We start from the raw sequence: 22,481 nt of genomic DNA on the forward strand, positions 1-22,481 counted from the left end.
AAAATGTTTTTGGTTGTGTTTTTGACCAACCATGCAAAGTATATTGAGTTTTATTGGACAATATAGTTAGGGTTGTAGATCTTGATGGATTCAGGTATTAGAATGGATAAAGTTTGAAACTTTATCCATTAAACTGCTAGAGAGAACCAAAACTGAAAATCTAAGCCTTGATCTGTAAGGATTAAGTGCTTAATGAACGAAGTAATATGCAAGACGAACCACGAGATGGTTACAGACTGACCACGATGCAGTGAACGAGGAAGTATCACGACTATTTTGTCGTGACTAAACCACAGTGCGGTGGACCGTTGACCGTTGAATTTTAACCAGTTTGAATTTTGGTCAATTTTTGGTGAATGTATGTGTTACATCATTTATTAAGGGAAAAATAGTCTTTTTCCCTAAGATAAGGATTAGAAAGAGAAAGACTCGTTTATAGAAGAAAGTTAGGTATTATAACTTAATTAATAAATTAGGGTTAATTACTGTGTAGTGGTTCGAGGCAATATTAGTATTGTTAGCGGTTGTGTGGATTATCTTATCAGTTATTCATGTGAGTTCTCATGAACTTACTTATTATATGGACTATGTGTTATGAATATGCCAACTAGAGATAATCCTCCCATAGGGAATCTAGTTTAATTAGAAAGAATGTAAGGTCATGATAAACCTCTCGGAGGGAAGTGGTCAAGACCATGACAAATCTCTCGGAGGGAAGTGATTAATATTAGGTCAACTAGAGACATACCTCTCGGAGGGATTCTAGTTGACTGGGGTTATGTATGTTAGCATATGTTATGTTTTCATTCATATGTGATTATTAGTTGTTGATACGTGTTAGAATTCTACTTGATGTTATGAGGTAGAATGTTAGATGATGTTTATGTGATATGACGTGAAATGCATATGATATTAGGATTACTGACTAAACAGTAGGCTTGCAGTTGATATTCTACATTTTTAGTTGTAGGTTCTTCAGGTTCGAAGGACAAGGAGCTGACTTGATTGGGATATCTGGACATTCTTGGGGCATGACATCCACTCTATGTTTATTTTTAATGTGTTTTGAAAACAAGAATTTAGCTTTCGCTTATGGCAATGCTTTTATGTTATTATGTTATGGATGGAACCCCCTTTTTAGTATTATCATACTCTGATTTTTGAAAATTTTATGGTTGAGTTTTGGGATGTTCCAACAAATGAAAGTTGTTATGTGGTTAAGGATGACGAAAGATGAGTAGGACGAACCGAATTCAAATGCATAAACTTTTCCTCGAAATACGGTTAAAACTCAAGTTTCATATGAATAGGATCAATCATCCACTTGCCTTCGACCATAATTCTCAATATGGAAACTTGTCTTCTTTTATTTTTGATGATTCCTTGAAAGTACTTATAGTTTTCATTCTCTTCAATTCCTAAGTAACCTTGTCTCTTCAAACCCAACTATTTTTTTTTGAAGATTATATTTTCTCTATTCTTTGGCATTTTTAAACTCTCCTTACCACACATTTAAATTGCTTTTAACAAATTAAAATTTCTTTTTAAAATGCACCATACGGTTTTCAAAGAGTACCCCGTGTTGAAACCAAGAACCCATGACTACTTTCGTAAATTCGTCAATAATATACCACAAATGAAACAAGCATAAGGGACTATGACCATAGTTCAAACTAACATCTTTTAAAAGGCGATGATCCAAACATTTTTTTTCCAAAACAACCCTTGTAACGTTTGGGAACTGACAATTCCATGTGAAATAAACAAAAAACCGATTCAACTTGGACATTTTAGATCCGAAATTTGTACTCAAAGTAAAAGAATATACCCCAAGAGGGATATTCACAAACTTGACATCCAAGATAAACTGATTTTACACACTAGCTCGACATCCAAGATCGATTGATTACATACATCGACCAAAGATCGATAAAAAAACAACCATTTTCTTTCACATACACGGGACTTGTTTAAATTACCTAGAACCACAACTTCATAGCCAACAATTTGAACCACCATGTTCTTTTCTCATCCAAAAGTTGAGAAGCATACACAATGACAATCAAAAGCGATAAATCTATTATCATTACATTATCACCGCTTAAAATATCATGTCCCAATACTTCCATTTTTCATACGTATATTTACTTAACATATAAGTATCCTATCCAAACAAAGGATTTGTAGGTCTACTCTTTTATAAAAGCTAAATGATTATGAAAAATTGTTTCTCAAATAACATATAATAATCATCGTAGATCAATATTTTTTAAACCTATTTCCTTTATTCCTATCACACATATCTATATAGTATTGGATCAGTCATAAAGTTTTAATTAAACAAATCTAAATACCTAAAGATATACAAAAATACAAAAGTTATTAAGCACCACTATATGTAGTGGATTTTTTACTCTTTAATCTTACAAGAGATATAAAATTTGTCTTTATAACCAATAATTAAAAAAAAAAATATATCCCATTTGGGAATATAAATACAGCTGTCAAAAAATTGGTAGAGTAGATTTATCTGTAGTTGCCTCTAGCAAAGGGAAATCTAGAACAAAAATTGTCAGATACGAATACGTAGGAGGAGTTATGGGATGAAATATGAATGAATCAATGGCTTCCGTGTAATCGTAAGCGAAACCCAACTCATACGCACACTCTCTCTTCCTTCCTTTAAATCCTTTCTTTCATCTATGGGCCATCCACCGAATCCCCTACCCTTTTGAATTTTTTCATCTCTCTCTCTTTCTCTCCATCTCCAATTTCACCTCCAACCGCTTCTCTTTTCATCGGAATATACCTTTCAAGTTTCATCCACCGTCGAAAAAAGTAGGTATGTTTTTATTTTTTTAATTTTTTCCGTTTCAAGTTTGTCATCGATCGATGAGAGGATGACTGGTTTTGATTCTAAATTTTTTGATGATTTTTTCATCGGTTGTTATCGTGTAATACTCGGATTCTCCTGGTTTTGATTTGTTTGTGAATTTTACGGTTTTTTATACGGTGATTTTAATTTTATACGATCGGTTGTGTAATTTGATCATTATCGATGTTAACGATGTGAAGTATGTTAAGCGGATGATTTGAGGATATTGAGAGTTCTGAGAGAAGACGATGTTATTTAGGAATTGTTTTTATTGATAATCTGAAAGAGAATAAACAGGTCGTTTAGCTTGTAGGTTAGTATAATAAGCTTATAACCATGCTTGGAAGATGCGATGTTGGTTCGTAGCTTAATTTATTCAGAGATTGATGTGAGGTAGATGTTCGTTGAAGTTCCGAAGGTTTAGATTTGTCTTTCTTAGTGTAAAGTTGAAGAAATTTCATTCTCTGTGTTCTTCCATAGATGTTGATGAATTCGATTGTTGTTATATATGTACTAATTCCTATCTCTCTATGTTATATGTTCATAGTGTTCATGATTCATTTCATCTCAGCTTCTTACACTGAAAAACCTGTTGCTCACAGTTGAGAATTAGTCATAAGATATGGGGCATCGGCATCTTTTCAGTCCATCATACATGCTTGAAACTGAGAATGATCAAAGCTGGAACTTAACAGAGCATCCATACATGCATACTGGTAAACCTTTGGCTCCTTGAGGCTTGATCTTAATTTTTCATGCTTAATGTATACAATAAATATTCACTTTCCACTTCTTATTTCTGATTTGCAGCAAGAAATGTGACTAGTGAAAGCACTTCTCTCATATATCCAGATAACATGTCAATTGATGGAGCACAATACACTCACTGTAATCACACTCCAATCTCAACACCATATTCTTCATTACCTAACAATCTTCAACTCCCAAATTACCAACAAAATGGTATTGGCCCTTCTGATCTTTCTATGCATACATCATCATCCTATATACCTACCGAAGATTATAGAAATCAAGCATCTTCATCAAATTACAATGGGACAAACAATCCTTTCAATGAAGATTTATTCAATGCAAGAGGTCATTATAAACGCAAAAGCCCTGGTGTTCCAGATACAAACAATGGAAGTTCTTCTGATGTCACCATGCTCACTGAACCATGGCAAGAAACTCCAAGCATAAACTTTCTTCATGCCCCTTGGGATTATAATAATAACACAACAAACCCTGATCATAGAATCAATGGCAATAATAGTCTTTCGATTGGTGAAAGCTCTAGAAATGTGAGGAGTAGGGGGATGTTTGATTTGGAAACAAACTCCTCAAGAACACATTTGACTAGTAATTTGTCACGTGACTATTTTACAACCAGTAGGCCCATGGATGTTTCAGCTCCAATGGATCTAAACGGGTTGACCCGGGATTGGAATCCAACTGTTCATGGTAATGTTTTATATGCACATATAGTATTATTGCTAATATAATAAATATAACAAAAGTTATTTTACAAAATTGCAGAAAGCAGTTCTCTCAATTGTGAATTGAACCCTTTTCTTGAAGGAAACAGTAACCCTAGTTCTTCATTAGACATTGCACAACAACAACAACAACAACAAAACAACAACAACAACAATCTTGTTACAAGAAACAATCATGTTCTTGAAAATTTTCAGAGCACATCATCTGTTAGAGGAATTCGAAGCAACTATAGTCAAAGGCCTGGGTCAACTTTCAGGGTGTCTTCTACTTCAAGCAACTTGCGATTAGGGCATAATACAGATGAAGGGTTACAATTAGCCACAAGTAATTATTCTTCAAGAAATTTAAGACCTTCTTCTTCTTCTTTCTCTTCTTCTACTTCTTCTTCTTCTTCCACCATTGGGTGGCATAGTAGTAATAACGACAGGAGTGGAAGGGCAAGATTGTCAAATGAAAGATATCGGTCTTTTTCCGGGGTCAATTTCCATGATCGACCACAACCTGAGGTATTCAACTATTCAGTATTCAACCATTCATTATACAAAGTTGACAATTTTACCATTTTGCCCTTCATGATTAATTTACAGGGTCTTGTGATTGTGGATCGATCGGGTTTTTATGGATCAAGAAATCCATTTGATCAACATCGGGACATGAGACTTGACATAGATGACATGAGCTATGAGGTTAGTAACTTTTTTTAATATAAATTTACAGTTTTGGCCCAAGTTTTAATTTTTTTACAAATTTGGTCCAAACAGGAGCTTCTTGCACTTGGAGAAAGAATCGGAAGTGTAGCCACTGGTCTCCCTGATCATCTTATCTCAAAATGCATTCAAGAATCAATCTACTGTTCTTCAGATCAAATACAAGATGAAGCCACCTGTGTCATTTGTCTTGTAAGATTGCAATTTAAGAATAAAAAGATTTAAAAAAAAATAATGAAATAATATTTTTTGGTTTAAAATTTTCAGGAAGAGTATGCGAATATGGATGATATTGGGATGTTAAAAGCTTGTGGGCATGATTTTCATGTTGGGTGTATCAAGAAATGGTTGTCCATGAAGAACGTGTGTCCCATTTGCAAAGGGGAACCTGTGAAACAGAAATGAAAATAAAATTATTATTGTAAATAGATTTGTAAAATGGTGGGATTCTGATTTTTAAATCTTAATAATGTGGTCAACATTCTGCATTTATGACAATCATGATGCTGTTTGTGTCCCTGGTTAATTTGTATCTATATATATATTTATATTTTAAATCGTAAATTATATCGAATTTCGAATGGATTGTTTATTGTTATGTATAACAGGATATGACAGAAAAAAAGTCAAAAGGATTTGGGAGTGCTACAAAGTCCAAAGGAAAAGGTTGAAAGTTAGGTATGATGCTTAATAAAATTTAGATTTAAAGTTAATAGTTGACAAAATATGAGAGAAGAGAGTTGATGTAACTTTTTAGCACAATGTGAAGTTAGTTGGATAGAAAGTAAAGATAAAGATAAGTCGACATTAAGAAGTTGATTTTTTGGGAGGTTTAGATTAAGAGAGATATTTATGGAAAAATAAGATTTGTGTAAAGCATGTAGAAGGATCAAATATGTAATTAAACCATTCTTGAGGATCTTAGGTTAAAATAAGAGAAGTGATACGCAAAATGGTTCTTCAACAATGTTGGCTACATCTCTACACTCAACCTCATCATTGGACTGAGATATAATACTCTGACTGGGCTTTGAGGTTTGAGATAGAAGTTAAAACCTATATATATATATATATATATATATATATATATATATATATATATATATATATATATATATATATATATATATATATATATATATATATATATATATATACATGTGGTACATTGGATGTAGAATGTCATGTAGAGGGACATATACCCTAATATAGTAGTTACCTGGTACATAGGGATGCACTTCAGTATGCTAAAACGGGACTCATGAGGATCATGTTGAGTTTTGGAGATTAAGTGTTTTAGGCGGGTAAAAGATGTCTAATATCGGAAATGGTTTTGGTGAATGATATAAATATTTGATAATGTCTCACGTTTTCTATACAAGGTTGCAGATCTACATATGAGACCTCGGTTTCATATGTAATTGTAAACTTCATACCAATATCAATAATAAATCTTCTAGTTAGCCCGTGGATGTAACACGATTATCCTAATCGTGTGAACCATGGAGGTAGCACGGTTATCCTAATCGTGTGAACCACATTAATTTTTTTTGTCTTTTTTTTTTTCCGAATCTTTTAACCATGTGATTGTCGTTCGAATACCTAAAAACTGGTATAAGAGTTATGGCTGAAGATGACAAGGTTAATATAGACAAGTTTGACGTCTATAATTCTGACTTTTGGAAGATGCAAATCTAAGACTCTCTACTAGAAAAAATTACGCAAAATATTCTTAGTGTATAAAACATTAGGATTAGGTGCTATTGGTTCGTGAGGCTCTTGGCATGGTATTGTTGTCATTGGCAAATAATATCGTGAACGATATCATCGGTGAGAAGACAACATTTGGAATAATCATGGCATTGCCTTATATTTACAAATACCCGGTACAATATATAAGGTTTTCTTGATTTGATAGTTGGTGAATACGAAAATGAAGAAATGTGAATTAATGACATATAATTCCAATGGATGTAATTTGATTCTATCCAGGTTAATGTGGGTGGAGAAAAAATTCAATGATGAAGTTCAATTATTGTTGGGACCATTTTAATGGATAAAGTTGCATTATGGAGCTATTAGGAACCATAAAAATGTGATTTTGATTCTTCTATCCCTTCCATACAAGAGTTGTGATGTCTTAATGGATTAATAAGTTAGGGTTTTAGCTTTTGGACCTTCCCTAGCCATGGAAAGTCATAAAGGTAGAAACTTTATGACTTAAGTGCTTAATGGAAATGATGGAACCAACTCAAGTACGCTAGGCGTAATTTTTGTATGTTGCGCGTACAAAGCCATCCCATGTACGCGTGGCATAAGTTGAGTACACAGGGCGTACTCAACTAGCCTTGGACTTTGACTTTTGTCGACTCCGTTAACCGTTGACTTTTTGACAAAGTTTGACTTTAGGTCAAACTTGAGGGTTTTGATTGGTGATTAAGATTTTATATGGTTCTCTCAACTAGCCTTGGACTTTGACTTTTGTCGACTCCATTGACCGTTGACTTTTTGACAAAGTTTGAATTTTAGGTCAAACTTGAGGATTTTGATTGGTGATTAAGATTTTATATGGTTCTGATGTTAGTGGATCCGCGGAAGCAAGCAACGTAGTAGGGAGCGTATCATAGTGTTCTCGAGTTTCTTCATTCCTGGTGAGTTTCGCCTCACTATACCCGTGGGTCGAAGACACAAATGTCGGCCCACTAGTTTTGGTTATGTGTTAGTAGAGGGATGTCTTAGGGACTGTACATAGTCATGTAGGATAGACTGAAGACTCTTAATCTAGGCTCTTTTACATGTTCCTTGTTTGGTTGTGGTTCTAGAGTAGGATCACCTGTCCGGGTGTCTATCTCACCTCTGAGTATATACGGTCAAGTATTCCTTGGATTGTTGATATTTAGTATGCTGCTATGTTGTAGTGATCTATTAGATTTGTATCCTGGTATCCAGCATGCTGCTATGTTATATTGATCTGTTAGATCTATATCCTGGTATCGAGTATGCTGCTATGCTGTGGTGATCCGTTAGATCTGGTATTGAGTATGTTGCTTTGCTGTAGCAATCTATAGAACTGTATATTATATGTACTTGCTGGTTTTCATCTAGTGGAGTGCCTTAGGGACTGTCTATGGTCATTTAGGATAGCCTGAGAACTCTTGATCTAGGCTTTCTTTCATGTTCCTTGTTTGGTTGTGGATCTAGAGTAAGATCATCTGTTCGGGTGGCTATCTCATCTCTGGTTACGCATTTCATGGAGGTTAGTAGGTAGCATGACTGTATGCCGTGGGAGGACTACTATGCGGTAGTAAGCTATATGATTGATGTTTGCTTGTGCTGTAGACCAAGAAACCCGGTACAGGCATGCTATAAGCTGAAGGCACGAAGGCTCAGGGGGAGCGATTGAGTTGAGGCGGTAGGCTAACAAACCCTGGTATTCCGGCCCAAATAGACTGAAGGCTTGCGAGGCAGTCCAGTCAGGCCGAAGGCTCGAAGAGCGGCTGTTATGCATGCTTGTATGTTTATCGTATGTGATATCTTGAGGGAAACTTAGTAAGCTTTGTGCTTACCCAATTGTTTATTGTTTCAGGTATCATCGATCATTATGGGAAGACGAAGGCGTGACTGTACACATTCATCAGCAACAATGAAGATTCTGCGCTTTAATATTACTCTGATTTTTATAAATGTATTTGGAACAAACAATTTTCTCCATAACAATTTTATAATTGGAAAGATTTACTTAAATAAAATGAAAATTTTTGGTTGGGAAAATGAGACGTTACATTAACGATAGTTTTTTAAAATGTTTTTTACTATTTAAGAAATTTTTTTCCGTTAAAATATTTAACCTTTATAATAGATTACTAACCACTTAATATTCTAACCTTTTAATCATTTTATTTGTTTTGCCTATTATGGTCCCTAAGTGTGTTATATCAAGATATTAAATCTTTATTATTTATTTAATAGTTAATCTATTTAAATAAAAATAAAAAATAAAATGAAAGTATTTTACAAAAAAATATATAATTTCAATGTAGTTGGGAAAATTTTAAAATTAACAAATATCAAATATTATAAACCTTCATGGTCACATAATATTTTGTTGTTTTTTATTTTTATAACTATATGTTAATTTTTTTTTTATCATTTCTTATATTTTCGGAAAAAAGACCTGACATAGTTATTATTTTTATTTTGTATATGTGTAGCATGTTTTTATTCCAAAAACATGATATATGATTAGAAAAATAATAAACTACGATGGATAAAAGATAAATATATTAATTTGGAAAAAAGCTTTTGTAAAGGTTAGACATTGGAGAATGTTTCTAACAAAATGTTTTTATTAAATAAAGGTTAGTCGAGTGTTGATGTAGCAAAGTAAAAAAGTTTTTACGAAGTTAATCATTAGAGATGTCCTAAAAGCAAAATAATAATGTTTTTTGGAATTTCAAAGAAATTATACACTTTAGAAATCAATGTATGAAACATGCAACAGATAATGGAAAGAAAGAGGTGAATGGGCCAACCGATTTTGATGACATGTTGATATGTTGCATTATTAGTCCAATCAAATTTTGATGGATTATGGTGCATCATTTCCATGCTAATCTACGTAGAGAAGTGATGCAAAATTTGAATGATTATAGTTGCAAGGCGAGACTAACAAATGATAACATTCTTGATATTATGGCGTTGGGGATGTTCTCATCAAGACATCTCTTGCCTTAAATTGGACACTAAAAATGTTAGATACATTCAAGACCTTAAGTGAATGTTAATATTTATAGGACAATTAGACGATGAAGGATATTTGTAAGACGTGAAGTTATAAGCCATGGTCTTAAATACCATATGCATAATTAAGAATGCGCTTCAGAAAGCTAAATAGGGTGGATATGAGAATGTAAAGGTAAAATTGTGAAAAGAACCAACCAAGATCATATACAAAGTATCCTCATAGACAAGGTTGCTATATGTATCTAATCTGGACTCTGAATCAACATGCGTGCAACATTGTTTGTTGTTGAGTATAATCACATGCTTAAGAATATCCATCACATAATTTTTTTGAATAAGAAAGATGCTAGTTTGAATCTCTGTAATAGAAATCTCAAGAAATTAGTTAGAGTTATCATAATTCGATCAAAGAGAACTCATCATAGAGAGATAAAATAATATGTTGACATAGAGCTGATGGCGAGACAATCATAATGATATCATTTACATATAGGAGAATGTATGTCATAGGCCGGTCATATCTTTAAATTAAAAACCGAATATGTTGAAAGCTAAGGTGGGTAACATACTGAGCAAACTATTGAAACTAGACATGTAGGGATTATTTAAACCCATTAAGGTTTAGTTCTAGTATCTAGTTCTAGTGATACTAAGGAGAATATGAATATCTGGTTGACTACACAACTAGGGGAGTCCATGGCTAGTGTAAGTCATATAAAGGCAACCAATGTTTAGGGTTATTGATAAATAGTTTACATATGTCTGTGAGTTATAAGTCCACACTAACAAAGAAATTCACTAGACCGTCTAGAATAATCAAGTGTTATCATCAATTCTGGTCGATGACCCAGAAATACCTACCGGTTGTTTGATTTGGACCCACCATTTCTAGTCATCCAAGAAAGAAGAGGAATACTACACTCTGCTCTAATCTCTCACTTTACCCCAGAATGAGACCTAATCAATATCCACCTTATTGAGAACTAAACACCTTATACAAGTCCTATTATAACTAATCCATACTTATCCGGACTGCCCTGGGTCTGTTGGCCTTCATCACAAAGCAGGACCACCTCAACCCAACCACACACACATGTCGACATATACATAACTCATAAACATATAATCAATCAACATGCAAGCACATATCATACAAATCAATAAGCATAGTATCATCCTGTCTACCAGGATTCAGATTAACATATCACTATTGTACTCAATCATACGATAATCAGGATAACAATCCAAAGGGTTGGCCTTGGTGCCTTAGACCCTTAAATACAGTGAGGAAAACTCACATCACACTGCCATATCAAACAGAACCTCCGACTGCTAGCTCACGGAAACCTCGAACTATCATAATAAATAAACCTCCAATTAATAATCGCATTATCACCTCAAATCTCTTAACCCATAATTGTCCATTAACTGGGCAAAAGCCCAATTCCAAAACTTGATCCAAAAGGTCTAAATATACAAGGCCCATAATTGGCCCAATCTTCCAAATTGGGACCAACTCCATATTAGGCCTCATCCTAAGGTTCAATTCCCTAACTGGCCCATAATACTCCTACTCAGAAAGTCCATTAGGGCCCAAGCCAAACTGGCCAAAATCTGAAGCCCAATTCGCAAAATCCCAACAGAAGGTGTATGCTGGGCATACCCCGAAGTTACGTAGGGCGTACGCAAGCCTCGCATTGACTGGAAACGGGGGCGTTGACCGTGTACGCGAGGCATATTCCATTCTACGTGGGGTGTACCCTCGCAGATTCCAAACTTTAATAAGTGCTTAATATCTGAAGCACTTAAGCCTAAACTTCATATCCATGGTCCAAATGCACCTTAGAGTCATAAAGTTTCCAACTTTATGACTTTAGACATCCAAAAGTTCTTAATACAAGATCTTAGCCCATTAAGACCTTTCTACTAAATGCACGAGACACTTCTAGCCATTGGGACCTCATTTTTATGATTAAGGACCCCTCTAAGGGTCTGAAAGGATAACTCAAATCATCCATAACATGTCATGTTCAAAATGGAGCATGTGGGACCAAAAAGATGCAATAAAGAACCCAAAAAGAGATCTAGCAAAACAATCATTAAGGTATGAGCTTTATACCTTTAGATGATAACCCCAGATCCAAGCCTTTCTTCACGTTTCCAAGCTTCTTGATGCACTTCCTTTGACTCTAAAACACCAAAGACACACTTTAAGGCTCTCACATTCACTCAAGGGGGCTAGGGTTTTGCAAGAACACTAAGGGACGTGGAGGCTGAAAGGATAAGGGCACTTGGTCAATAACGATGGTTAAATACTCCTTAAACCCTAAAATTTAGTGTTTCATTCGGACACTAGTACGCCTAGCGTACATATGTGTACGCCCATCGTACTAGGCACGCCCTAGTACGCTTAGCGTACCCACATGTACGCGCAACGTACATCTCCTACTCTCTAAGTTACAAATTTGCCACTAGGGCTCCTTAGGGCTAAATCCATACAACTTCAAGGACCAAAATGTCACAAATGAAATATCAAGGAAAGGATTTGAAAATACCTGCAAATCCGGGATGTTACATCAGGGCTTTGAATCTTTTTATACAAAAAAATTTGTGAGAAATGAATCAAATGCATGTTTTTTGACAAACCAAAGACATGAAACTTTAGATAGTACAAAAATAGATGATTCACAAAAAATATCCCGAAAAAATGGTTCAAAGATTCAGTTTTTTAATATTATTCACTGTCCAAAAAGTGAAGCATCATCGCTTGAGTCACTAAAAAAATGAATTATCGAGACGTTTTTTTTGGCAAATTTTTTATGACTCATGTTATTTTTGTATCATTTAATGATGCATTTACTTGTTTTGCTAAAAAAACATGCAAATGATTCATTTCTCACTTGATCCTATGTCTACCACTAGACTATAAGCCATTTGGTGTTCACCGGTAGTAGTTAGTGCCACAATTAAATCATGATGTTCTTAAAGAACAACGAAGATAAGGAGACTCATCTTCCAACTAAATCTCAGGTCTTTGCCTTTTATATCGCATACATTACTCTTGTTAACAATTAAAAACCTTCCACATAGACAATGATTTGATCAATTTAGGGCATCCCACTATGCATTGAACTTCATAGAGTTCAATGGATTGTCACATCATATTTTTACAATCCATACAAATATATCATTTTTTTCCCTACAATGCATTAAACTCTACAAAGTTCAATAAAATATTACAAAAGGTAATTCATAGTATATATTTAATAATTAAAAACTTTTATTTTTTCCATTGAAGAGTTCAATGACCATTGAACTCCAAATCAATTGAATGCCAATGTGACATCTCATAATGATAGAGTTTCATCATTGAATGACACCTAGACTCGTCACCTCATTTAACTCTCCTATTAAACTTACCATTATGGATGCTCTTACCACTAATCTAATGGTAAAATCTAAAATTACATTATACATTAATATGTACAAAAATATCAAATTTTGACACTAAAATGTCCAAGAGATAAAATAAGATCAAAATGCTATATAAAATACCAAAAAAATAAATAATTTTGAGTGCAAAATAACACAAATAATATGTTATAAGGAAAATTTCACATATATCCTCGCAAACATTAAGAATTACGTCTATATCCTTCCAAAGTTCATATTTATGTATATATCCTTCTTAACCTATTAAAATCACATTTATATCCAATCTTATAATGAGGTATTAATCAATTTAATACTAAAAATTATATTTAAAAATCAAAATAAAAGGTGATTGTACTAAATTACCCTTTCCAAATAATTAATAAATAGAACTAAATAGATTTAATTAGCATTAAACCTAATTAATATGGCAAAACCTCAAACATGTGAATTCTAAACCTCAAAAACGTGAAATCTCCAAGACTTTAATCACGCTTTTTCTTCTTCAAGCCGTAAGAACTTCTGCCTTGGTTTCTTCGAATATCGTTGCTATAAACATGTAAGAACTTCTACCTTGGTTTCTTTGAATATCGTTGCTATAAACATAGTAGTAAATCACGTTATTTCTTCACAACAGGTTCATTTTATTCTTCATTTGATTAATTTTGATTTTGATTAACTTTTTCCATCCGATTAATTTTTGGTTGTGCATTCAATTATGTTTGGTTTGCAATAGACAGTTTATTATCCTCATCTTTGATGGATAATGAGTTTGATGCACCGAGATGGGACATAAGTGCTCACTCACCCATAATTGAGTAAGGTTTTATCAACAATGTATGATATTTTATGTTTCCCTTCAATTTTATTAATTGATTTTTTTTATTGTGGTTATCAGACAAGTGATATCGGAGTTCAAGTTTAAATTGAAATATGGAGGCTTCTTTCGGTTAGCTAGGAACTCATGTAGGCAAGTGTATTGCTTTGGATCTACAAAATGTCTCTATATAGACACATTTTCATACAACTCAAACCATCTAGTTGAAGAGGTGAAAAAACACTATCCATCAGAAACCGATATTGTTTTGTCCATAGTACTTGTTGACAAATATGCAAAAGAGCAATGCTTTATTGGACTTGATAATGATAAGAGCTTCATGGTGATGCTAAACATATATAATAAGGATAAAGAAGTAACAATTTATGCGACAACCGAAAAATTAAGGTATAACCCTAAACTGTTAAGTTGTCAAGATAAAGTTATTGATGAATCTGATGATGAAAATGAGACAGACTCGGTTTGTCCAAGTCAAGAAATTTACCATAGTCTTCATAGTTCCGATAACGAATATGAGCTTCTAAATTATGGCGAAACTTATGCATATAGTAAGATGAATCCATTTATGAAAGTGAATTCTAAATTCCCAAGTGTAATTGCTTTTAGAAGAGCATTAAACCATCACTAACAAATGAATTTGAGTATGTCATTGAGAAAAGTGATTTGACAAGACTTACATCATGTTGTGGAGATAAAAATTGCAAGTCGAGAATTCATGCTTCTCTTACACAAGATGATGTAACTTTTGAAGTAAGTATAAAATTTGAGAAATACTAAATTGTTATTATGTTAAACATAATTAGATGTTTTTTTGCAATTTTGTAGGTAAAGAAATTTGTAGAAACTCATTCTTGTACTCGAAGCAACAAGAGTGGTAACAAACATGCCACTCAAGGATGGATTGCTGATGTTGTTACTGACAAGTTAAAATCTGAAGGCGATGTCTCTCTTGCCGACCTAAAAAAGTGGCTTATGCATACCTACAATGTTGAAGTACCATATATGAGAGTCTTTCGAGGAAGAGAGAAAGCTTATACCGATATGTATGGCAGGTGGGATGACTCTTATGTAAATATATATGATTTCAAACAAGAACTTGAAAAGAGAAACCCAGGAAGTGTGGTGGAGATTGATTTGCAGATAGTGGGTGAAAAGAAACATTTCCTACCCTTTTTTTATATCATTAACAACATGTTCTAAGGGGTTTCCTCCTAGTTGTCGTCCTTACATTGGGCTTGATGCTTGTCATTTGAAAGGGAAATTTAATGGTGTGTTAGCCGCTGCCACAAGTATCGACGGTAACAATGGTATGTTTCAGTAGCGTATGGTGTGCTTGAGGCAGAGAATACAAAATCATGGACTTGGTTTCTCACGTCACTACAAAAAGCGATTGGTACACCAAATGGTCTTGTTATCTCCTCTGACATGCAAAAGGGTTTGGAATTAGCTATTACATAGGTTTATCCTAATATTGAGCATCGAGAATGCATAAGACATTTATGTAGCAACTTCAAGAAACATTTTCGAGGTGACTTTTTCATGAGCAAGTTGTGGGAGGCTGCAAATACCTACTCTGTTAATAAGCATGATAGATTGTTAAATGAAATTGCTATTAAATGTGCAGATGCAATTTCGTATTTGAACGAGAACCATAAAAAGATATGGAGTAGAAGTAAGTTTGGCACACTTGTCAAGTGTGATTACATTACCAACAATATTTTAGAAACTTTTAACTCTTGGGTAGGTGACATACGTTATAAACCGGTGCTTGATCTCCTTGATGCAATTAGAGAAAAGCTTATGGAACGATTTGACAAGAAAAGGAGTAAGGTGAAAAAATGGAAAGGACCATTAGTTCCAAAAGCAAAGAAGTATCTCAAAACAATCACTAAGGCAAGTTAAGGAACTATATACATACATAATTGTTTTTGCATTAAACATATATATTTTCTTGATATTAGTTTGTTCTTGTTTAATTTTCTCATGTAGAACTTGGGTGAATATCAAGTTTGTAGAAGCAGTGACAATAAAGCAGAAGTGAAGTATAAAGGATATCGTTGGGATGTTGTATTGGATGAGAAAAAATGTAGTTGTCGAAAATGGCAAGTTACAGGCCTTCCGTGTGTGCATGCAGTTGCTTTTATTGCTTTCATAAGGGAGCCTAGTTGGGACAAATATATTGATACATATTTCACAGTCGAAAAGTTGAAAGAAGCATATGCTTTAGAAATTGGTCAAATGCCCAGAAAAGATCAATGGGTGAATATAGAGCCAGTTGATAAGATATACCCTCCTATTATAAAACGACCGCCTGGACGACCTAAAAAGAATAAAATTATAGCACATGATGAGCCCAAGAAAAGTCCGCGTTGTGGTATATATGGACACCATCAAAGGACTTGCAAAAATCCCGCGTCTCAAGGTTTTGATGAAGCATCCTCTAGCAAGAGGAAAGAGCAAAAAAGATCATGAGTTTTTGTTATGAGTGTTATTACATTTTAGTACTTTAATGCTCTCTGCATGAATTGTTGAATTTTTTAATTTTGTTAGGACAATTTTTTTTAATGAATTTATGCCACAGGGATTGTTTCTATAATGTATTTCTCCAACAAGGACCATTTATATAAACATTTTATTCTATAGAGACTGCATCTGTAATCAATTTCTACATATTGACTGTTTTTGTAATGTTTTCTTTTTCCATATGGACCGATTCTGTAATGAGTTTCTGCCACATGAACCAAATCTGTAATTGTTATGGGGACAAGGACCATATTCTAAATTTTTTTGAAACAGGGACTATATATAATGTTTTTTCTGAAACATGGACTATATCTGTAATATTTTTCTGAAATAAGGACCATATCTGTAATATTTTTATGCACATGGACCAAATCTGTAGTTGTCATTGTGCACAAGGACTGTTTCTGTAATGTATTACCACCACAGAACCATTTTATAAAGATTTTATGCCATATGGACTAATACTGGAGTGTATATATGCAACAGGGACTGTTTCTATAATGTAATTCTACCACACGGACCATTTTGTAAGGATATTATGCCATAGGGACTATTTATGTAATGTATTTCTGCAATAGGGATTGTTTATGTTATGTATTTTCAGTCACAGGGACTGTTTCTGTGATGTATTTCTGCCACAAGGAGCATTTTGTAACCATATTATGCCATAGGGCCTGTTTATGTAATGTATTTTTGCAACAGGAACATATTCAACATGTTACCAAATTATCATCACTACCTGGTAAACTATGAAATAACTTAAAACTTTTATTTTTTTATGAATTGCTAAAATGCATTAAATATAAAAAAACAGCATAATGCTAGTGTAGCTTTCTGAATCCACCAACATAGGTGCAAAAACTCATTTTCTTTTCTGATGGAAGAGAAGAGAACAATGGCAAGATTAAGATTTTCCGAATGGCTTCAGGTAATTTCTTAAGATTATCACGCACAAGACATCCAATAGATTCAATCTCTTCTTCACCATACGTAAATACCATGTCCCGCCTCCAAATGTATCTAATAGTAACACAATGAAGTTGTCAAGAGCTAAAAAAAATTAATAAGTACCAACAAGAAAATAGAAGCGCAGTAGACCCTATGGCCCCTGTTACTAGTTTGATTGATTATGCAGAGATGTTTTACCACTTGCTTTTAATTTTTGTGTTCAAATGTCATTCTAAACCCAGTAGTTTTGTTAGCATGGGCATGTAGGAATCAAGCTTAGGCGTTTAAACACTGGAAAAAAGAAACACAACAGAACTACTAGCTGTTGATGTGTTTCAAATTAGATAAAGTGCTAAGGTTGCTAGAGGACATGGTCTGAAAGTACAAGTCTGAGGAGATCATGGACTCCTCTAGGAGGTGATTGAGGACTTGAAGTTGAGGTTTAAGTTTTCAACTTGTGGCCATCGGTGATACCTACTTCTGTCGTGAACATGAACCTAGGTCACAATGGTGAAGAGTGGTCGGTGTACTGTTTTTCTAATGTAGCAGGTCATGCAGGGAGACGCTATGGCTTACTGGTGGTGGTAGTCGCTAGATGGCTAAGAATGAAGAAGACGACACATACTAGAAGATGTGAGGGAAAGATGTAATTCGGTTTTTGATGGTGAAAGGTTGTTCTCAGTGAAAACACGAAACGATTTGGTACGCAGTTCGTGGCCTTCTGAGCGAATCCCTAATTTGTAAGCCAATCAACACATACAAAATTAGACATGAATTTAATACGTACTTATACTTGAAATTATGGCTTGATGCTCCCACATACTTGAAATTAAGGATTGACACTTCCATTGATGGCCATCGGTGATAAGAGGAGGGGGTGTGGGTGAGGATTTTTCTGTCGTGAACAAGGGGAAAGCGGACCGATGTTGCAATGGTTAGGATTTTTTAAGGCGTGAAGGACGGCGATGTAGCTTGCCGGTGGTGGTAGCCGGTAGAGGGCTAAGAGGGAAGAAGGTGAGGCCGTGAGGGAGACCGGAAGATGGGAAGGAGAGATGAACTCGATTTTTAGGGGAGGAGAAAGATACTATGGATGATCGAGGAATCGATTTTGACTGATTAATGATTTCTAGAACAAAGAATACCATTTAATTTGGATATAATATGTAAAGAGTATTTTGGTAAATTTATTTGTATTTATGATTTTTAAATATATTTTTTGATATTAAATGGATTAATATTTCATTAAATTATAGGATTTTGGAATTTGCAAGGATATATGTTAAATTTTGCCTATGTAAATGTGTATACATTAAATACATATCAATTCCAAGTAGGTTTTATCTGCGTATGACTATATGAGGACCTACGGCATGCGCAACCCCCATGCCCACCCCTCCAACTAGCTACTTATATATGCACAAAAGCCACATACACACCAATTGCTTTACTTTTCGGTCCAATTAACTTCGCACCTCTATGTATTTATCAAATGAGAAATCCGCAGAATCAACGTCAATCTTATGCTGATGAACCACCGCAGGACCAGCATCTACTTCTATGTCTACACTTCTGGTTCCAGGAAGCGAACCAGTGGCTTGTATCTCATGTTCATAATTAAGCGTGTCATGGAACTCAAACACTCGTTGAGACGAATCATTAATGCTGGTGCTTCTAGTTGTAGTCCAGTGAGATGGCGTGCTAGGCCTAGAAGATCCTGGGGTTGTGGTATCGGACATGCGGTTTAGTTTCACTTGCTTCTTCGCTCTCTGGTGCCATTTGTGCAGCGCCTTAACCACTTGATCGTTGAATACAGTGGGTTTCATGGTTGAACCCATCTGTGTCACTAGAGCATAAAGAGGTAAAGTCACATAGCTGCATAGTATTAGTACAAACACCCTGAAAATTCAAGAAACAATCACTTGATCATATTAGCAACAGCACTACGTAAATGGAATTCATCAAGAAAGTCATGTAATGTAGTATGAGCATTCACCCCATTGAGATCTTGATGCACAAGTCGGCTTTGTTCTTGTGGAAGCATGATTTTGGGCCGAATTCATACTCCAAAAATAGAAAAATTAAATAAAATAAAAATCAGTTCTTTTGAAGAAAAACTTGACAAATCTAGAGTTGAACAAGTAAAGATTGGTGGGTTAGTTAAGTTTACCCCAGACCATGCAAAGAAAGCCAACTGAAATGCATTCTGTATAAGAACAAAAAGAAGTTTAATATAAGAGTCTAGATAAGATTATATGATCTGATGATCAGAAATATGAACCTGAAAGAGGACAAAGTGAATGAGATAGAGGAGGAGATCAGGGCGGTTGAACCAGAAAAGGTTGTCGGTGGGCTCAACCAATGGTGTACCCTTTACTACTGCTCCTCTTTCTTGAATCCTTAACCCCATTTTAGTAATAATCACCTGAAGTTTTGTCCCCACTAAAAGGACAATCTACAGCATATAAAGTGATTCGTTAATTTTGAAAAACTTGAGAGTATTGAAGAGAAAACAAAACAAAACGGATGCTTACAATCAAGGGTATAAAGGGTAGCCATAGATAAGATCTCCAACCTGTTATATATAAGAAACTAATTTTTCTAAAAGAATCATATTTGATGAACGTAGAAGGATTAGTAAAGGGAAGGATTTGCTTACTGTTGGTGCTAAAGAGTAGAAACAAAACTGCAAGAAACCAAATTGGTGGACTGTGGAAAACGTCCAAAATTCATGAGAAACAATTTCAAGAATAAATCGTACTTAAATAAAAAACAAAAACAAAAATCTCACCTGATTCCGACAACGAGTTTGAAGTCTTCTTCAAGTGATCGCTCTATGTACCTTTGAAAATTGAAATTAGCTTGGCTATTTGGTGCCAAATGTGCCTGAAAAAAGAGGAATATAACTCATGATTCATTTTTAAAGTAGTAAAATTCACCAAGTCCATCAAAATTTGGTAGCGAATGTAGCAGATTTTACCATGATAAATCCATGGCGAAGAGTCATATAATCAACCTTTGGAACTGACATTCCAAACTGTCGTATGAATCCCACCTGAGAAAATTAAAGATTGAAAATTTTAGCCATGCATGCATGGCTACGTACATAAGAATCAATTAAACAAACACTTGTTTCAGATATACCCACCACCCAAATAAAGATCGGTGACCTGCTCCACATGCTCAAGTGCCTTTGCCCGAAGGTTGTGTCTCTTGCGAGCCTAAACCTCTCTGGATCTTCAAGAACCAAAAAAGATTCAACCCAAGATGATAAAAAACCAAAAGAGGTTAACAGAAAGGGAGGGATATATATGATGAAAGAGCATATAATATATATTATATTTATATATATACGTTACCATGTGTATATTGGTACTCGGTTGTCTGTGTTTCCATCTCCCATGCCTTCCATTCTTTCATCTACACAAACAAGAATTTGTAATTAATGTATAGGAGACCAATGAGATAGTATCATAGATATGGGTTTTCTGTTTTTGATTTTTTGCAATGTATTAGGGTCTGATTTTGCAATGTATTAGGGACTATTAATCCACATGAGAAAGACGGAAAAAAACTGTACCTTGGCTCTACCAAAAGCCAGTGTGATTATAGAACAAACCACATGATAGATAGCCAACGAGAAGATGAATATATGGAGCTCATGGAGGGCGTCCCTTGATAAAAACGGAATCTTTCCCTACAAAAAGAAGGGACATTTTCAAGAAAATCAAGACTTGTTGATCGAGTTTCTTGATCAGAAATGGTGTCAAGATTCCATGATCGTATATATATATTCACCTGCGATGTGCATTTATCACCGGAAGTAGCAGCAGAAAGAACACGTCTTGCAAGAATTTCTTCTTTATTTGCACGATGATGAGCATCCGTTTCTTTAATGTCTTTTTTACTGCATGGAAGCCAAGTATCTCCAAGAGATTTCGATATGCAGATATCGGTTATGGTGGATTGCCCGACAGTTAGTAGCAATGAGATGAACCCCAGTAGCATAAGCTCTGATTTGATCTTTTCAAGTGCTTCAAATAATGTTTTTTTCCTCTTGTTATTCAACCACTGCAAATTTATCAAGCAAAAGAGGCAAGAATGGTAGAAATTAGATTAAACACTACTCGTAAAAGGGCTCATTTGTTTGCTGAAGGATTGCGTATATATATAGTAAGTACCTTCCCGATTAAGTGAATAACGTGTTCAATGAAAATTGATACAGTAACTAGGATTAAACAGACAGAAGCCACAGCCCATGTTGGTGTTCTTTCCAATGTTCGTATCCCTTCTGTCATTGATGTGTTCTTGAGGATTTCTTGACCTTCAATGCGATTTTGATATGCATGAAAGAGCCTCTGGTTAATGATTATATATGCAGATGTGTGTGTTTTTGTTGAGGAGATATTATTAAGATGACAAAATTAGAAACATATTAAGTTTTGACTTTGACTATTGCATTGATCTCAGTGACCTATGCAAAACACTCCCTCTTTGAAGGGATCTTTTTTCATGATTCCTCCCGTTAACTTGTAGTAATATGATGCTTTCGATCGACAACATATACTATAATTCCTTTCATCATTTGTGGTTAATATTGAAAATTTTAGAAAAAAATAGATAAAATGTCACAATAGTATTATTAGCATCTTATTAACTATTTAAAAAAAGTACTTATGGCAAATTGCACCAAAGATCCTATGTTTTTCATAAAAATTTGACAAATTAACTTGAAGATCAAACCCCAACAAAAAGGGATAGGAAAACATAAAATGTGTGAATAGCTCACATTAGATTCCATGAACAATTTGACTACAGGCTTGACAATTGCAAATAAATATATAAATATAAACCAATAGCAATGAGATTGTGGCATTGTATGTGTAGATGCCAATCTTGTTTGGTGGTTTCTCTTCAAAAG

General features: G+C 34.4%; 2 protein-coding genes and 1 long non-coding RNA gene across 12 annotated transcripts; 1 reads left to right on the plus strand and 2 right to left on the minus strand.

Annotated features, from left to right (window-relative positions):
- Positions 1-2,548: 2,548 nt before the first annotated feature.
- Positions 2,549-5,660, plus strand: LOC111893058 (uncharacterized). Of its 6 annotated transcripts, none has more exons than XM_023889132.3 (7): positions 2,549-2,842; positions 3,423-3,591; positions 3,686-4,336; positions 4,412-4,878; positions 4,960-5,058; positions 5,134-5,271; positions 5,347-5,660. In XM_023889132.3, exons 2-7 carry the CDS (start codon positions 3,498-3,500, stop codon positions 5,482-5,484), a joined length of 1,587 nt encoding a protein of 528 aa, XP_023744900.1. In that variant the 5' UTR covers positions 2,549-2,842; positions 3,423-3,497; the 3' UTR covers positions 5,485-5,660. The 6 variants fall into 6 exon arrangements, with proteins under 6 accessions (XP_023744900.1, XP_023744902.1, XP_023744898.1 ...); XM_023889134.3 differs by having other exon boundaries at positions 3,447-3,591; XM_023889130.3 differs by having other exon boundaries at positions 3,478-3,591.
- An 11,705-nt stretch (positions 5,661-17,365) lies between these two features.
- LOC111893071 (uncharacterized) lies at positions 17,366-18,491 on the minus strand. The gene is made up of 2 exons (XR_002850781.3): positions 18,351-18,491; positions 17,366-17,635 (listed from the first exon to the last, which is right to left on the minus strand). It is a non-coding gene; the product is annotated as an uncharacterized LOC111893071 (long non-coding RNA).
- Positions 18,492-18,925: 434 nt separating this feature from the next.
- On the minus strand, positions 18,926-21,858 carry LOC111893099 (MLO-like protein 6). 5 transcript variants are annotated; one of them, XM_042895561.1, is made up of 13 exons: positions 21,742-21,858; positions 21,443-21,631; positions 21,141-21,257; positions 20,920-20,980; positions 20,709-20,797; positions 20,541-20,615; positions 20,352-20,446; positions 20,220-20,269; positions 20,095-20,135; positions 19,842-20,015; positions 19,731-19,766; positions 19,557-19,624; positions 18,926-19,459 (listed from the first exon to the last, which is right to left on the minus strand). In XM_042895561.1, exons 1-13 carry the CDS (start codon positions 21,856-21,858, stop codon positions 19,024-19,026), a joined length of 1,548 nt encoding a protein of 515 aa, XP_042751495.1. In that variant the 3' UTR covers positions 18,926-19,023. The 5 variants fall into 5 exon arrangements, with proteins under 5 accessions (XP_042751495.1, XP_042751494.1, XP_042751493.1 ...); XM_042895560.1 differs by having other exon boundaries at positions 21,431-21,631; XM_042895559.1 differs by having other exon boundaries at positions 21,410-21,631.
- Positions 21,859-22,481: the final 623 nt, after the last annotated feature.

This window comes from Lactuca sativa, chromosome 6 (genome assembly GCF_002870075.4).
Source record: "Lactuca sativa cultivar Salinas chromosome 6, Lsat_Salinas_v11, whole genome shotgun sequence".
NCBI classification, from domain to species: domain Eukaryota; kingdom Viridiplantae; phylum Streptophyta; class Magnoliopsida; order Asterales; family Asteraceae; genus Lactuca; species Lactuca sativa.